This window comes from Physeter macrocephalus, chromosome 18 (genome assembly GCF_002837175.3).
Source record: "Physeter macrocephalus isolate SW-GA chromosome 18, ASM283717v5, whole genome shotgun sequence".
Taxonomy (NCBI): Eukaryota; Metazoa; Chordata; class Mammalia; order Artiodactyla; family Physeteridae; genus Physeter; species Physeter macrocephalus.
This window is the reverse complement of record NC_041231.1, coordinates 27090937-27104976: the sequence shown is the minus strand read 5'-3', so window position 1 is coordinate 27104976 and position 14040 is coordinate 27090937. Positions and strand designations below refer to the sequence as shown.

Here is a 14040-nt window from a genome sequence, read left to right as displayed (position 1 = left end):
CATTTACTGAGTCAGGGATCATTCTAGGTTATTTTAAAACGAATCTGCTCCTTACAATAACCCTGTGAGGCTGCCATATTTTCATTCCCATTTCACAGATGAGGAAGCTGAGATTTAAACTTCGCTCTGTAACCAACTAGCTGAGCAACCTGGGAAAGTTACTGCAGCTGGATGAGTATCTTAATGAAATACCTTGTATCACATTTTATAAAAATTGAAGATAGCATAAGATAGCCTGTGGGGCTGTATCATCATGCACACCTACTTGCCTCAATGATTTCTTCTCCCTTGGTAAGAAAAAACCGAACGCCCAGGGTGTGAGTGTGACAGGCATTCCTATGATGACAGCAGGCGGTGGCAGGAAGCGGAATGCCAGGTTTTTTACAACATTTCCATGAATGGTGTGTATGCGCTTACGATCACACAAGCAGGTTTAGGATCAAGTCTGACTTATAATTGTTGAGGGCTTATGACAGGTACCTATGCTCTTGCTTTCAACTATATGAATTCTCAAAAAAGTAACACAGATATTAATGCAAACCAAAGGTACGGGAGCCTTAATGTTAAACTAAAATGGGAGAAACCCTCTGGCAAGTAGGACACTTTAAAGTTCTGCACCTGCTGGGATAGGACTGTTCTTATAAAGAAGCAACGTTCCTACATACGCCCTTATCTATCTGCTTGTGGACTTGCCTTTCACACCTTCCTTGAGTCTACCTCATGGCTTTCAATCCATGTATTGATATATTCTAATTTAAGGTGATTGCAGGAATTTTCACAGGTAATTTCGGTGGTGCGAGACTTCTGTCTGAAACGCCGGCTTTGGAACTCCACTGCTGCCTAAGAAGTGACGTGACTGTATCACTGCGCAGGCTCTGAATGTATCTGGGAGAAGTATTTTCCTGAGTAGACGTCATTGCTAATATTTTCCTGAGAAGAAGCAGATTTGGAGAGCTTAATATTGCCTGTCAAATGCTTTGTTGGCTCCTAACGACATCTTTCAGAGCTGAGGATGGAGGGAGATTTAGACACTGGTACCATGGGAAGTTTCCAGAGTTCTAGATCTTGATGTTGGTCTCTTCTCTACACCAGGCAACAAACTATGTCTCACTGTTTGCTTTCATAAAATAAGATTTACTGTGGTACCACCATGCCCATTCCTTTCTGTACTGTCTACGCTGCTTTGGCACCACGATGGCAGAGCTGAGTTATTGCAACAGGGAATACATGGCTCACAAAGCCTAAAATCTGGCCGTTTACAGAAAAAGTCTGCAGACCTTTCAGCTGCACCATCCAAGTTTGTGGCCCTGTGGCCCAGCCTCATCTGGTGCTTCTCCAGCTTGAAGCTCCCACTTGCTACTTCTGATGCAGGGGCAGCTGTATTTCTAGGGAAGGAAGTCCCACCTATGCTCTCTTTGAATCAACGATGGCCACTAGCTGGCTCAAGGGCCCTCACTCTCCTTACCCACATCAGTAACGTTCAGAGAACTCTTTTCTGCTGAGCTGGGATATAGTCTCAGAATCTTTCTTGGCACAGACTGCAGGCGGCCACTGCTAATAAAGAGAAGGTGGCGTGAGATGAAAGCTATCTGTCTTCCCTGTTCTAAAACATTCCACGAGAACGTTAGTCTCTCTGCTTAGGTAACTCTGACGCCAGACAGCCTCAAGGTGGCGCTCTCTGGGAGAGGCTTATTACACCTGTCACCTGTAAAACGGACAGACTGAATCTGCTTCAGTCTTTTCCCTGATAGCAATGTTTCTCTCTCTCTCTCTCCCTCTCACTGATGGCTGATCAAATATGACTTTCAAGGGTTACATAAGGAAACTGAGGCATGAAGAAATGAACTGAGTGGTCACAGAGAAAATACTCAGGGAGCAGATGGTGGTACTGTGAGGTCATAAGCAGGACGCAGGATATGCCAGTCCCCGTATCTGCCATGTTCCTTGTTAAAGTGCTCCACCCCCAGCGTCTGCTCTGGAAATCAACTTTGGGCTCTTGTTTTTGAAGAGATGTCCATTACCTAGACTGGGATGGGCACCTGACCAAAAGGCAGCCCATTCCTAAGGAGACTAATGACCTGTAATGTACCTGAGGGGGCGCTTCCTTCCATGCGGAGGGGCAGTCATTGGCATAATATGCCTGGTCTCTTCTTTGACTCTCACTGGCTCCACAGTGGCAGTGGAGAGGCTTATCTGGCTGAAATATATGAAGGGAGAAAGTTGACATGTGCAGCCCAGCCCCTTCCTCTGCCTTTCCTTTTGACATGCTGCTCACAGTGAGCCCAGGTCTTCCTCTGCCCCGGGGTGGGAGACCTGCCCAAGGCCAGCAGTGGCCATGAATGGCTGTGGAGAGCTGCCTAATTCTGGAGTTCAGAGTAAGAAAGCTCACTGTTAGTATATATAGTAAGGTACCTCCTTCAACGTCTTTGTTAGTAATGAAGGTGATATTTTGGTTTCCTTAGTCTTTTTTCCTATTTCTCACCAGGATCATAACCCAGATGGGGAAGAATCTGTTGGGTCCCCTCAAAGACCTCAACAATACGGCCTAGTTGGATGGGCTGTAGACAACAGAAGGGATGGTTATTACATAAACTTAAAAGAGGGATGACCTGTGCGATCTGCACTTCTAGGGAACACAGAGGGAGCAGGCTGGCCTTAGCGAGAGGCTGAGGGGGTAGAGGCACCAAGAAAGAACAAGAGGGAGTGAGAAGGTTTGAGTAGGGGGCTTTCCAGGTGCAATTCCATTAAGGCCTTACACTAAACCTCCTTTTTATTAAGGTGGTCGGAGAATCAAGTCATTACATCCACAAAAATAAAACAAAAACGAAACGCTGCATAACACAGAGGCCATCTTCCTTAAAGGAGCCCAAGTCCTGTAATTACACGACTACTTTCTTCAGGTGCAGTAGGCTTTTTCTTGTGCAAGGCAGCAGATGTCCGACATGATATAAATTTTAGTTAGTCACGTGAACTACCTAGGGGTAAAATGAAAACTCACATTGCCAAATATAGTAGATTCTTTGTCTGGAAACTTAAATATTCGATCTCAAAAAACTTTAACTAGCCTAATACTTTAGATAGGTCCTGTGAGACTTGGTCTAAGGTTTAAGTGTGACGAAGTTTAAGCATTCATAAGTGTTTATCGATTTTGAAAATGAGAGGATTTAAGGCTCGATGACAGAACGGGATTGTCTCCAATGATACAGGGAGAAGATGCTAGTGATTAAAAGGAGGAGAGGAGATAGATGTCAATGTGAAGTGAAATTGGTCCCAGTAAATAAGCACCCACAGGGGACAGTGAAGGAGGGAGGAGATGAAGAGAGGTGAGTGGACACTGGCAAGGCAGAAAGGCAGGTGAGGAACGGGGTGTGTAGAAAATGGGGAGAGTGGGAACAGAGGAAAAATGAGAATCAAACAGAGAGAGGAGAAGAGACGTGCTCTGACAGAGAATGTCAGAACCCTCCTCCAGGAGCCACGTTCCCAATGACAGCCGCACCAGAACTGAAACACGGACAGAAGGGAAGATGTGCTTGGTGAGGCTGGGGTGCAGGCAGGGACCAGGTCTATCTCATCTTGCAGGGAGCAGGAACTGAGAAAGGAAGAGAAGATGAAAACTCGGTACAGAGCACAGCTGGAAAATGTGCAAAAAGGCAAAGAGGCCAGGGGTGTTATCAGACACAGAGCCAGACACGGACCCTGCTGGGCATCTGCCCAGGATGGCGCCACCACTCAGCTGGGGGTCCCTTAGTCTCTGCTGACTCAGTGTAAGCGGCAAGCCTAGGGCTCAAACGTTCTGAATGAAAACTTTTCCAAGCTAGTCGGTCACAGTCAATCTGCCAAGGGTCACTTTCTGACGGGGGTCAGAAGGATAATCCCCTCTCCGGGCCTCACGCCCTATAGCATAACTGGAGCCTTGCCAAATGGACGGCTGCCAAGTAGATAGACACAGCTGAAAGCCCGGTGGCTGTCTCTTAACGCTTGAATGCTCGGGGTTTCGCTTCCCCTCAAGCAGACCAAGCCATCACACAGCAGTTTCCCTGTGTCCACGCTAAGGACACTTGATTTGCATTCCTCTGGCTGTGACTCCAATCTGTCAGTATTTCAGGAAGCAAGTATAAAGAAGTGTCCACGGAGAAGAGGTGCTGGTGCCTTATCAAGAAAGTAAGAGAAATAGAAGACAAAGTTTCTGACTCAGGGATGTTTACGTTCTCAACAACTTCAGAGAGAGTTTAGGGAACATTAGAAAGATTGGAAAGGATAAGGAGGGAGACCACAAGGGATTTCCTGTTTCTAAAGACATCTGGCAAAAGATAAGCAAAATGTTTATGTTGCTGAAACAAAGTTTTGGTATTGGGTGGAAAAATCAAATTGAGAAGATCTGGCTAAGAGAAACGGGATCCAATCTACAGATTATCTAGATTCATTATTATTTCCTTATGAGCTTAACTTGGAATCATAATGAACACCTGGGAGAAAAGCAAATTCCTCTTCAGGCATATTTGAGACATAGAGAAGTTAGCTGCAGATTGAAATGGGACAGTTAGAAGGAAAAATGAATTCTAAAAAAGAAAAGTTCTTTTAAGGTTTTGGCAGATTCTGATCCAGAACCATAAAAATGCCCATATGAAATCCAAAGCTTCGGCTAAAACACATTTGCACAATGAATACACCAAGTTGTCAATAAATGCCGGTACATTTCTCAACAGTATCAGGGGTTGGGCTGAATTAACCATCTAGGTAATTTTCGTGGCAAGTATGAATACATTTCAAAAAGGAAAGAAAAAATAAAACTCATTTCATTTTATTTGTTCTTTATTCATTCCAGGAACAACTGTCTACAAAAGCTAACCACCCCCCCCCCCGCCCCCGAAAGTGTCCTTCTTCAATTTACCCGGGAGTCTTTTGAATAAAAATAATCCTGTGTCTCAGCTGGTAAATTCTATTCTGATAAGGCAAGTAAATACATGTAATTATAAAGTTACCATTCTCAAAGAGGAGAGTAATCCTTTCCTTATCCACTAGAGTAAAACAGCTTAGAATTATTACACAGCTGATAACACAGATTTGTCCACAAAATCCCACTCAATCAACAAGCCTGATTTGATTAAAACTTCTAACATCAGGACATTTCTAATACACCGTGTGCAGCAACAGAGTCTCTAAAATGTGGGCCACAAATTGGCGAGACTGACGGCAAGGAACTTGGCTCTTCTGAATGGCCCCATAACAGCCAAGAGAGGCCACCTGCTTTATTTATAGGAAAGAGATACTACACTAGTAACAAATCACAGTATTGGGCTTTTGAAATATTTGTTATCTTGGTCATTAAAAATCTCACATTTATTCAGACTATACAGCATGGGTCAAAAACTTAGAAAGCAGCTAGTAGATATTAGCAATAGTAATTATTTATTATTGTAATTCAGACTCTGGTAAGGTTTTTCTCCCACACTTAGTTTTTACGTGTCACTCAGTTTTTCATAGATGCTGGGTTGGTGGACACCCCTGTCTCTTCTCACTTTTACTAGCTAGACAATAGTGGGTGTTCTGGGAATGTGAACCAATTTTAATATTAATAGAAATAAAGTTAATTTTGAAGTTTATTGGCTAAAACAAAGTACAGTGTCAAGTTAAACACAAACTATCACTAGGATTGTTCAAAATACTCCTGCTTCTTTGTATCACTTTGTCTTTCTCTGTCACCACCGACAATGAAGAGTTTGCTCTGTTCAGAAAAACAGAGGGAACCAAATCATACTCTAAGGTTGGGTAAAATATAACTGAATGCAGAGAGGAGCAGAATTTATGCTCTGATCCAGAGGAAAGCAAATGAAAAATTTACATTGAGTCTAAGAGAAATTCCTCAGAGGGCCCTGTAGTTAGCAACTTTTTCCCCACTAGAAGCGCTAAGAGCAAGACTTTCTGTGACAGGACATTCTGGATTTTGACTGGTTTCTCATTTTAACTGAGCTGTACAGCAGGGGAACAATTTCCAATGCAGTGAGTCCTGAGTGTGGTTTACTGGGCCCTTCAAAATGAGGGTGACATCCATTTGTCTATCATACTTCTCTTTGGATCTTCCCCTGTATTCCCACATCTCTGCCTCCACACAGATTCCATCTGATGTTACAGCTTCATCTCAAACAAAGCATGACTAGATCCTAGTGTCATCCTCTCCCAGTCCCTCTATCTACTTTCCACTTTTGACTTTCCCAAGTCCATCAACTGTGCCATCCTTCTCCTGGTCATAGGTTTAAACCATAGCTCCCCACTTTCTCTCATCTCTTTTTCTATCTCTGCTCTTGTTCCTACTCACTTTTACCTCTACATGGCAAATCTGCTTGGGTTTTAGATTCTACCTAATACTGTAGATTCTGGCTACTAACTTGATTGTCCTACTCAGTTCTTTTCACCCATAACATGTTGCTGCAAAACCCTTACTTTCTACAGGACAGCCTACTGATCTACTCAGGTCCTGGCTTGCAGTCTTTGCCACTGTTATGATCCCAGTACCAACTCCCAAGTATGGAACAGATCTGATGACTTGCTTCTGATCCTTTACTAAATTTCCTCCTTCTTCCTTTTTTCCAACGATTCAAATCTTACTTATTTCCATGTTCAACTTGGAAATTCTCCTTTTATAATATTCCGCTGCTAACTCACATCTGTAAATGTACTATAATTATAGTTGTCAATATTGAGTAAGCTTTAAAAAAAGGGTATGCCATATTCAATATCCTGTGATAAACCATAATGGAAAAGAATATGAAGAAGAATATATATACACAGTAGAAATTAACACAACATTGTAAATCAACTATACTTCAATAAAATAAATTAATAAATAAAATAAAGGGTATGCTAATAAACATGGGCTGAGCTACAACAGGCACAACTTAAAGGACACAAATTTAGTCCCTTAGCATAAAGGGCACAGAGGTGGTTTGTATTTAGTTTCCTTTACAGGATCTTTATGGATAATATGATCTCCAAATTTCTGTATTTTGTTATCTATGATCAGAGCCAAGAGTAGAGTTACAGCAGAATTCTTCCATTTTCCCTTGTTTATTATGCAGGACCAATAGAATTTTGGGATAGGTCTTATCTTGGTGTGGGGCAGCCGTGTTCCCAGGAATCACACATATGGCTATTAGTGAGTGTCCCTGGCATGAGACCATGTTGAGCGTGAGAGCCTTGTATCTATCTAAGGTCATTTATCACATTAGATGCAACTTCCACAAGAGAAAGAAAAGAATACCACTGAAGACTGGAAATGTGAAAAGCTCTCCGGCTTTTCCTCTACTGATAAAGGTCTTAGGTGCTTATTATAGGATAGCAGCTATTATCGTGAAGGGAGGCGAGTGGCAGAAAAAGTCACCCTACACATTTTTAGGCTACATAAATTTGGGGCCCAGTATCCTCTTTGAGCTCATCTTCAATTCCCCTTGATAGGGTGGACGTCGTAAGGTATCAACATTTCTACAAGCCAGGCTGGTGGTTATCTGGGATGCCCCAATGGCTATTGCTACTAAGAGAGAAGCAGATTCTCTTAGGGCAAACACTGGTTAACATTTTATATATATTAGCTTGTATTGTTGATTTTTCTTTTTGTTTTATTTCCCCAGTTATCTAGTAACTGACATCATTTCTTATATTTCTAAGCATCCTCCTTAATGTCTAAAGCTCAATGGCTTACACATAGTATTTATCATATTAATTAAAAAAACACAGGCATATATCTTGGAAATGTTTTAATTTAAATGATACAAATCTAAAAAAAAAAAAAGAGATACAAACCTGACTGTCTAACAGACTTAGACATTTCAAAGCTTCTTCCTAGTAGCTCAGATAGTCCTTTGATATAGTCAATACTGATTATCAAGGGAGATAATCTTAGATGTGGTAGTTTGCACATTTCAGCATGTATACCATCCTGCTACATATGGTAAACATACATTAAATGATGGGGATCATTTATTACTTCTGGAATAATAAGCATAGTGTGAAAATAAGAAAAGTGCTCCTTTTAATCTTTTGGGAAAAATTAAAAGTGAGGTAACTTTCTTTTCTAGGAGTATACTACAAGCTAATATTATAACTAACAGTCCCTGCTGACAACAGAGTTACAGGGAGGATCACTAGACAGAATAAGTCCACTAGCAGCATGTGCTAGTTTCTAGTCATTTCCAAGTGATAGACACTAGTATGATTTGCTTATGGAGACCCGCTCCCCTTTCAGAACACAAGAAGAGATGACTTTTACAACCTGAGGCTCACTGGTCACTTTGACCCTGAAAACAGTCTGAGATCAACATTTTAATCAGAGTTATATACCTACATTGATGAACCCATCAACTCCTTGATGAATTTTCTTTACAGTGCAGCCTTACCAATCATTTTCCTTTCACTGAAATTATTTTTAATTGGATCAATTATGTTGCATTTACATTTTTAAGAACTTTTAATTCAATCATATGTTTTAATGTCCATATTAAACTTTGCCAACTGGAGTCCCTCCTATTTTCATTTTTCTTTTGTGATCATTACTTCTATTAAGTCCATATGGTGCACATCTAAGTTTGTGAGGTGGAGAATCTCAGGGAGGCAGAGAGTGAGAGAAGAAAGAGACACAAAGAAAGAAGCAAACAGAGAAAAATGGACTGTAGCTGTTCTGGAGGCTTGACTTCAAAGGAAGACGGGGCTACACAGTAGGGTCAAAATATCCCTAGACTTTATCTTGAGGAGAAGGACTCTAGGGAATAACAGCACCAGCATGGTAACTGGAGAAATCAAGCTGTCCCCAAAATGATACTCCAGAAGTCTATCCAAGGGGCTGCTTGATCACTGTAATCTGAATCTGTTGACGATGTGGACAGGACTTTTGCATAGTTTTCATATTAAACTGTCCATTTTCATTTCTCTACTATAGTGGTTCTCAAAGTGTGGCTTACAGAACCCTGGGGGAGGTCCCTGATGTAAGAACTACTTTTAAACTAGTAGTAGTAGTAGTGGTGGTGGTAGTAGTAGTAGTAATAATAATCTGCCCTGATGAAGCAAAAGTAATTGTGGGTAAAACTGTGGGTATGTTACCATGGGATCAAGCAGCATGAATCTGTACTAGTTATTCATGTTATTTTTCACCACCTCACATTCGCAAAGAAAAGTTGCCACTTTCAAGTAAGAATGTTCTTAATGAACAGTAAAAAAAAAAAAAAAATTAATTGTATTAAATTTCAACCCTTGTGTACACATATTTCTAATATTCTGTATGATCAAATGGGAAGCATACAAAAGGCACTCTGCTGCATACTGAATTATGACGGCTGTTCTGAGGCAAAGTATTTGTATAACTGTTTGAGTAGCGAGCTAAACCACCCACTTTTCCATGGAAGAGTGATGAACACACTATGGTTGTTCAGACTTAGATACCTGGCAGACATTTTCTCAAAAATGAGTGAAGTAAGGCTGCCACTTCAAGGAAAACAGCTTAGCATTCTGTGGATTATAAGAAAAATTTGTATTTTCAAATGAAAATCAGAATTCTGGAAAAGTTGCATCTACCACCTTGACAGCTTCTCAATACTTAGCAGCTTTTCTGATAATGGTGTGATATTAACAGATGTAAATTTTTTGATATTGTATGTTGAAATGTGTTAACCTTTGGAAGATCTGCATAATCCCAAATTTTCCATATGATTAAATCATGCATGTGTAAAATCCACTTACTGTGCAAGACAGACCAATGGATTTCAATATAACAGAGCATAAAAAGTTCATTGACTACAGGCTCCTTGATGGCACTAATGGTGGACTCTGGGAGGGCTCACACCAAGGAGTACTTCCCAGAACTTCTGCTGCCAGTGTCCTTGTCTCTGTGGTGAGCCACAGCTGCTCCCTGCCTCTGCAGGAGACCCTCCAACACTAGCAGCCATGTGGCTGATGGTCTTGGCTCTCTGGCCAGGTGTCAGGCCTGAGCCTCTGAGGTGGGAGAGTTGAGTTCAGGACACTGGTCCACCAGAGACCCACCCCCCCACCACAGCCCCTCGTAATATCAATCGGCGAGAGCTCTCCAAGAGATCTCTGTCTCAATGCTAAGACCCAGCTCCACTCAACAATGACCAGCAAGCTCCAGTGCTGGACACCCGATACCAAAAAACTAGGAAGACAGGAACACAACGCCACCCATTAGCAGAGAGACTGCCGAAAAACATAATAACTTCACAGACACCCCAAAACACACCACCAGACACAGTCCTGCCCACCACAAAGACAAGATCCAACCTAATCCACCAGAACTCAGGCACCAGTCCCCTCCACCAGGAGGCCTACACAACCCACTGAACCGACCTTACCCACTGGAGAGAGACACCAAAAACAACAGGAACTACGAACCTGCAGCCTGTGAAAAAGAGCCCCCAAACACAGCAAGTTGAGCAAATAGAGAAGACAGAGAAAAACGCAGCAGATGAAGGAGCAAGGTAAAAACCCACCAGACCAAACAAATGAAGAGGAAATAGGTAGTCTACCTGAAAAAGAATTCAGAGTGATGAGAGTAAACATGATCCAAACTCTTGGAAATAGAATGGAGAAAATACAAGAAACATTTAACAAGGACCTAGAAGAACTAAAGAGCAAGCAAACTATGATGAACAACAAAATAAATGAAATTTAAAATTCTCTAGAAGGAATCAGTAGCAGAATACTGAGGCAGAAGAACGGATAAGTGAACTGGAAGATAAAATAGGTGAAATAACTACTACAGAGCAGAATAAAGAAAACAGAATGAAAAGAATTGAGGACAGTCTCAGAGACCTCTGGGACAACATTAAACGCACCAACATTCGAATTATAGGGGTCCCAGAGGAAGAAGAGAAAAAGAAAGGGTCTGATAAAATATTTGAAGAGATTATAGTTGAAAATTTCCCTAATATGGGAAAGGAAATAATCAATCAAGTCCAGGAAGCACAGAGAGTCCCAAACAGGATAAATCCAAGGAGAAACCTGCCAAGACACATATTAATCAAAATATCAAAAATTATATACAGAGAAAAAATATTAAAATTAGCAAGGGAAAAGCAACAAATAACATACAAGGGAATCCCCATAAGGGTAACAGCTGATCTTTCAGCAGAAACTCTGCAAGCCAGAAGAGATTGGTAGGACATACTTAAAGTGATGAAAGGGAAAAGCCAACAACCAAGATTACTCTACCCAACAAGGATCTCATTCAGATTCGACGGAGAAATTAAAACCTTTACAGAGAAGCAAACCCTAAGAGAATTCAGCACCACCAAACCAGCTTTACAGCAAATGTTAAAGGAACTTCTCTAGGCAGGAAACACAAGAGAAGGAAAAGACCCACAATAACAAACCCAAAACAATTAAGAAAATGGTAATAGGAACATACATATCGATAACCACCTTAAATGTAAATGGATTCAAAGCTCCAACCAAAAGACACAGACTAGCTGAATGGATACAAAAACAAGACTCGTATATATGCTGTCTACAAGAGACCCGCTTCAGACCTAGGGACACACAGAGACTGAAAGTGAAGGGATGGAAAAAAGATATTCCACGCAAATGGAAATCAAAAGAAAGCTTGAGTAGCAATTCTCATATCAGACAAAATAGACTTTAAAATAAAGACTATTACAAGAGACAAAGAAGGACACTACATAATGATCAAGGGATCAATCCAAGAAGAAGATATAACAATTGTAAATATGTAGGCATCCAACATATGAGCACCTCAATACATAGGGCAAATGCTAACAGCCATAAAAGGAGAAACTGAGAGTATCACAATCATAGTAGGGGACTTCAATATCCCACTTTCACCAATGGACAGATCATCCAAATGAAAATAAATAAGAAACACAAGCTTTGAATGACACATTAAACAACATGGACTTAATTGCTATTTATAGGACATTCCATCCAAAAACAAGAGAATACACTTTCTTCTCAAGTGCTCACGGAACATTCTCCAGGATAGATCATATCTTGGGTCACCTATCAAGCCTTGCTAAATTTAAGAAAATTGAAATCGTATCAAGTATCTTTTCTGACTGCAATGCTATGGGACTAGATATCAATTACAGGAAAAGAATTATAAAAAATACAAACACATGGAGGCTAAACAATACACTACTAAATAACCAAGAGATCACTGAAGAAATCAAAGAGGAAATAAAAAAATACCTAGAAACAAATGATAATGAAAACACGACGATCCAAAACCTATGGGATGCAGCAAAAGCAGTTCTAAAAGGTTAAAAGACTAAAAATAGAACTACCATATGACCCAGAAATCCCAGTACTGGGCATATACCCTGAGAAAACCGTAATTCACAAAGAGTCAAGTACCACAATGTTCGTTGCAGATCTATTTACAATAGCCAGGATATGGAAGCAACCTCAGTGTCCATTGACAGATGAATGGATAAAGAAGATGTGGCAAATGTATACAATGGAATATTACTCAGCCATAAAAAAAAACAAAATTGAGTTATTTGTAGTGAGGTGGATGGACCTAGAGTCTGTCATACAGAGTGAAATAAGTCAGAAAGAGAAAAACAAATACCGATGCTAACACATATATATGGAATCTATAAAAAAAAAAGAAAAAAATGGTTCTGAAGAATGTAGGGGCAGGACAGGAAGAAAGACGCAGATGTAGAGAATGGACTTGAGGACCTCAGCAAGAAAAAAAAGGGAAAACACTCAAATCAATAGAATTAGAAAAGAAAAAGGAGAAGTACAATCTGACACTGCAGAAATACAGAGGATCATGAGCGATTACTACAAGCAACTATAGGCCAATAAAATGGACAATCTGGAAGAGAGAGTCAAATTCTTAGAAAAGCACAACCTTCCAAGAATGAACCAGGAAGAAATAGAAAATATAAACAGACCAATCACAAGCACTGAAATTGAAACTGTGATTAAAAATCTTCCAATAAACAAAAGCACAGGACCAGATGGCTTCACAGGTGAATTCTATCAAACATTTAGAGAAGAGCTAACATCTATCCTTCTCAAACTCTTTCGGACAAAGTGAGAGAGTGGCATGGACATATATGCACTACCAAATGTAAAACAGATAGCTAGTGGGAAGCAGCCACATAGCACAGGGAGATCAGCTCGGTGCTTTTTGACCACCTAGAGGGGTGGTATAGGGAGGGTGGAAGGGAGACGCAAGAGGGAGGGGATATGGGGATATATGTATACGTATTAGTTGATTCACTTTGTTATGCAGCAGAAACTAACACACAATTGTAAAGCAATTATACTCCAATAAAGATGATGGTACACCATATTAACAAACTGAAGGAGAAAAACCATATCATCATCTTAAAAGATGCAGAAAAAGCTTTCAACAAAATTCAGCACCCATTTATAATAAAAACCCTCCAGAAAGTAGGCATAGAGGGAACTTACCTCAACATAATAAAGGCGATATATGACAAACCCACAGCAAACATAGTTCTCAATGGTGAAAAACTGAAAGCATTTCCACGAAGATCAGGAACAAGACAAGGTTGCCCACTCTCACCACTCTTACTCAACATAGTTTTGGAAGTTTTAGCCACAGCAATCAGAGAAGAAAAAGAAATAAAAGGAAGCCAAATTAGAAAAGAAGAAATAAAACAGTCACTGTTTGCAGATGACATGATACTATACAAAGAGAATCCTAAAGATGCTACCAGAAAACCACTAGAGCTAATCAATGAATTTGGTAAAGCAACAGGATACAAAATTAATGCACAGAAATCTCCTGCATTCCTATATGCTAATGATGAAAAATCTGAAAGAGAAATTAAGGAAACACTCTCATTTACCATTGCAACAAAAGAATAAAATACCTAGGAATAAACCTACCTAAGGAGACAAAAACCTGTATGCAGAAAACTATAAGACACTGATGAAAGAAATTAAAGATATTACAAACAGATAGAGAGATATACCATGTTCTTGGATTGGAAGTATCAGCATTGTGAAAATGACTATACTACCCAAAGCAATCTACAGATTCAA

At 40.4% G+C, this 14040-nt stretch overlaps 1 protein-coding gene across 13 annotated transcripts in view; it reads right to left on the bottom strand.

Moving 5' to 3' along the window:
* SUCLG2 (succinate-CoA ligase GDP-forming subunit beta) overlaps positions 1-14040 on the bottom strand; it is a 363845-nt gene that overhangs the window by 87285 nt on the left and 262520 nt on the right. Inside the window, exon 12 of one of the 13 annotated variants that reach the window (XM_055079895.1) lies at positions 2104-2197. The exons of 11 other annotated variants lie outside the window; for them this stretch is intronic. In XM_055079895.1, coding sequence (XP_054935870.1) covers positions 2190-2197 — 8 coding nt within the window. In that variant the 3' untranslated portion in view covers positions 2104-2189. Of the gene's footprint in view, positions 1-2103; positions 2198-2699; positions 2976-14040 lie in introns of those variants that run through there. One more of the 13 variants, XM_055079894.1, reaches the window with a different exon arrangement.